Source organism: Myotis davidii, unplaced genomic scaffold, assembly GCF_000327345.1.
Source record: "Myotis davidii unplaced genomic scaffold, ASM32734v1 scaffold425, whole genome shotgun sequence".
NCBI classification, from domain to species: Eukaryota; Metazoa; Chordata; class Mammalia; order Chiroptera; family Vespertilionidae; genus Myotis; species Myotis davidii.
In genome coordinates this window covers 2,197,450-2,201,258 of record NW_006296413.1, presented here as the reverse complement: position 1 = coordinate 2,201,258, position 3,809 = coordinate 2,197,450, and the positions used below count along the sequence as shown (strand labels likewise).

Sequence of the window (3,809 nt, the reverse complement as noted above, 5' to 3'; positions counted from 1 at the left end):
CCGCCCCGCCCCAGGCCCCGCCCCTCCGGCTCCCACCTCCAGGGACCAGCAACAGGAAGCCTGGCACGAAGAAGATGGCGCTGGAGACACCTTCGGGAGGAGAGGAGGGGCCAGGTCAGGGCAGGGAGGCACCTTCTGGCTGGGAGGGTGGTGAGTAATGGGAGGGGAGCGGGCTTGCCAAGGATCGCTGGGCACAAGAGGAGAGCGCGGCCTGCGGAGTGGGGGGGCGCTCACCTGGTGAGGGGGCCACCTCCAGTCCCACGCCGACCAGGATCAGCACTGCACACAGACGGGGCCGCAAGGGTGAGGGCGGGAACAGGGGCAGGAGCTGGGACCTCCAACCGCAACCCCCAACATGGCTGAGGCCGAGGAATGGAGTTCCCCCACCTGAGCTGAAGGTTCCTGGGCAGCTCGCCAAACTGTTTTCAGAGCAAGGGCCCTGGCAGGCCCTGGGAAATGTCTGTAAGGAGAGACTTTTATCTGCTCCTTGGTGTGGTCTTTGCGTCAGTCAACAAACATTTTGGAGCACTTGGTACTGGGAATCCCTGGGGGTGCAGGGCAGGCAGATGGGGTCTCTGCCCTCATGGCCCTTCCCTAGTAGAGCGAACAAGAACCTCCAAGCTACTGCCCGTGGTTAGGATATGGTGGGGTCAGAAGAGACAACATGGGAGGCTGGGTCAAGGAGGCGCTTCTCGGAGGCGGAGGCGCCTACGCTGAGCAGGGGCAGCAGCAGCAATAGCAGTTTCCGTTTAGCAAACACTTTCCAGGGGCTGCCAGACACTGGGCTAAGTGTGTTACATGCACACTGTCACCTTGACTGAATGAGGCACAGATTATGCCCACTTCTCAGAAGATGAAACGGAGGCACAGAGAGGGGCAGTAACTTGCTCAGGGCTGCACTTGGAAGGAGTGGCATGCTGACTAGACGTTTTGCTATGGGTGTCGCGCAGGCAGAGAGGGAACAGTCTGGAGGGAGCCTGGGCTTTCTAGGAGCTCCCAGCTCATGGTGAGACTGCAGAGACAAGAGCCCAGGCTTGAGCTGGCAAGGCCTGTAGCCCGGGACGGCCGTGGGCTTTGGCTGAGGACAGTGGACGCTGGGGAAGTGGACATGTCAGGCTGGATCAACTTTTCAGACCAGAAGAGTCCTGGGCCCCCAGGTATAGGATGGGATGGGGAGAGGTGAGGAGCTGGGCTCTGCAGCAATGGGGTGGGGGGTACGGCACAGAGACTTGAGGAGCCTCTATGAACTGTTAGGTGGTTTTGCCCTGTACAGAGCACCTCAAAAAGGATTTAATGGGGGCTGGAACTCACTCCCTGCACCCTGGCTTAGGGCTGTGGGCTCTGCCCACTCAGAGTAGGCATCTGTTTCTAATTCCTACAAAGGCCCTTTATGGGAATGTCAGGCCTGGCGATGTCATTAATGTGGGTTTAAATCCCAGCTCATCTCCGTCTTAACTGTGACCTGAGAAAGTCCCTTCACCTGCCCGAGTCTGTGTCCTTCTTTCTGGACTGATCATCATGCCCGCCCTGCTGGGTGCTGAGAGGATAAATGAGGTAAGGCAGGTGGCTAGTGTGACCAGTGCTCTGTGTGCCGGCATTGGAGAAGTGGCAGCTCCCTCCCCTGCACACAGACACCAGAGCTGAGGCAAGGATGCTGCTCGACTTTCTGTCCAGGCGTGACCTTCCTGGAGGAGGGAGGGCAGCTGCCACAGTGGGGGCCTCCTATGGGCCCCTCTTGATCCCAACCCTAGAACCTTTCTGGGGACCCTGACTCCTCAGCCCCACAGAATGAAAAGTGAGGAGTCAGAAAACATCTGGCTGTGAGATCTGCCTGCTCTGGGCCTCAGTTTTCCTATCTGAGCAATGGGGGGTGGGGGGTGGAAGAGAGGTCCTCTCAGCTCTCAGACTCCAGAGAACTGGGAGTGACAGGTGTCTGTGGATCAGGCTGGCAGGGCACTCAGCATCCCTGGCCCATGAGAACGGGCACCTCCCTGAGCAGTGGGCCCTACGCACAGGTTCTGGGTGACGACCCCGCCTCTTCCTTGCTGTGTGACCTCTGCAAGGTAGGCAAGATAAGCCTGCCCTGCACCTGGTTCCAGGCAGACACAGAGTGAACGGGTCAAACAGGCCACGTTAGAGACTACAGTTTGGAACAGTGAACAAGGTTCCATTTTCAGCTTCCTGTGATTTCCTGGCTGTGTGACCAGGAGGTGGGCCTGCCTCTCTCCAGGCCTCAGTGTCCTCACCTGTAATGGGGGGAGGGGGAGGGGGGAGGAGCCAGCTGCCTCCTCAGGATCTGGGAGGCTCTGTGCCAAGGGAAGGCAGAGCCTGCAGAGGCGGGCGGACCCCTCCCAGGGGCTCGGGGACACTCACCCAACCCCAGCAGCAGCAGCAGGAAGGCGGCCAGCACTACCTTGCGGTTCTTCTGGATCAAAGGGTGCTGAGTCCAGCTGGGGAGCAGGAGAGCAGGTGGGTGTGAAAGGGGACAGGGGCCCACCCTCTTCTGTCACCCTCCCTGACCCAGAGGCTGTCTGTCCTGGGCTCTGCCATGGGTGGCAAGGTGGGGCCTCACCTGCAGCAGGCGTTGTAGGAGCGCTGGGTGCTGTTGCTGATGGTACTGAAGGACCACTGGGAGCTGCGGACGGAGGATGTTCGGCCAGAATCCCTGCAGGACAGGTGGGCCCAGTGGGAAGGAAGGGGAGTCATGATCATGTGGCTGGGGAGGGAGAGGGACTAGGGCTGGGCGTTCCTGTAGGATAGGGGGCCCTGTCAGGGATGGGATCAAGGGAATTCAAGGGCTGGGGGGGTTTCTGCAGACTGAGGCGGAAAGTTGGGGGTTCGAGCTAGGGATTCCTGCAGGACATGTGACCTGGGGGAAGGTAGGGGCCAGACCAAGCTGGGGTTTCTGTAGGATGAAGAGGCTGGTGGGGGTGGGTCGGTGAGGCCTGCACTAGGATAGGGTGACCCTGCAGGACAGGGAAACCCAGGAGAATGGGGATCAGGCTAGGGGTCCTTGTGGGATAGGGTGTGAGAGCTGAGTGGGGGGAGGTGGACTGAACGGGAGCCAGAGGCACAGCAACAGGGGTACAGGGTGGGTCCCCACCTGGCCCTGACCTGGTGTTGACTCCCCCATCTGGCTCCGGAGACACCTGGGCTCCTTCCTCATCGTTCTCCAGGTTCTATTCCAGACACAGGGCTCAGGGTCACTGCTCAGGCCCTTCCTCACGCCCCCCCCACCCCCGCCAGGAGGAAAGCCCGGCCACACAGCTGCCTGCCTGCCTGCCGCCGCCCCCCCCCTACCTCCCGGCGGAGCAGAACGGGTTTGTGAATCATCAAACCGAAACCAGGTAGTGGGTGGGAGCTGGAGGCTCTGGGGGCAGGAGCGCAGGGGCGGGTGGAGGGCTCCCAGCGTAGGTCCCGGGGCCAGGGGCCATCCCAGGTTTGGGGGTCAGGGGGGAGCTGTTGGGATGGTATTTCAGAGGCTCTGGGTCTGGGGTGCAGGGAAGGGCAGGCCCGTGGTTTCCCGGTTTGGGGCACAAGAATCTGGTCCAAGTCTCCACGAAAAGGATCCTAGGGTTGGTGGAGGTCATCTGGGAAAAGGGGGATTTCCAGCTGGAGGGAGTCGAGGTGGGAAAGGGCTCCTGTGAGCGGGGCGCGGGAGGGATGGAGCCTTCGGAACAGAAGAGGGGGTGCAGGTTCCTGCCAGAGCATCTTGTTGTCCTGAACATGGACGAGGTCTGGTCCAGGCACCGAAGGGCTCCCCAGCTCCCTCCTCACATCCGAGGAGGGAGGGGGTCGGCGCCCAGGGC

At 61.2% G+C, this 3,809-nt stretch overlaps 1 protein-coding gene across 1 annotated transcript in view; it reads right to left on the bottom strand.

The window, feature by feature from the left end:
• Positions 1 to 3,809, bottom strand: part of TMEM134 (transmembrane protein 134) — a 7,450-nt gene that overhangs the window by 2,857 nt on the left and 784 nt on the right. Inside the window, exons 2-6 of the mRNA XM_015568958.1 lie at positions 3,115 to 3,179; positions 2,573 to 2,665; positions 2,374 to 2,450; positions 235 to 279; positions 37 to 90 (exon numbers count right to left, since the gene is read on the bottom strand). Of these exons, the coding sequence (XP_015424444.1) occupies positions 37 to 90; positions 235 to 279; positions 2,374 to 2,450; positions 2,573 to 2,665; positions 3,115 to 3,179 (334 nt within the window). The remainder of the gene's footprint in view (positions 1 to 36; positions 91 to 234; positions 280 to 2,373; positions 2,451 to 2,572; positions 2,666 to 3,114; positions 3,180 to 3,809) is intronic.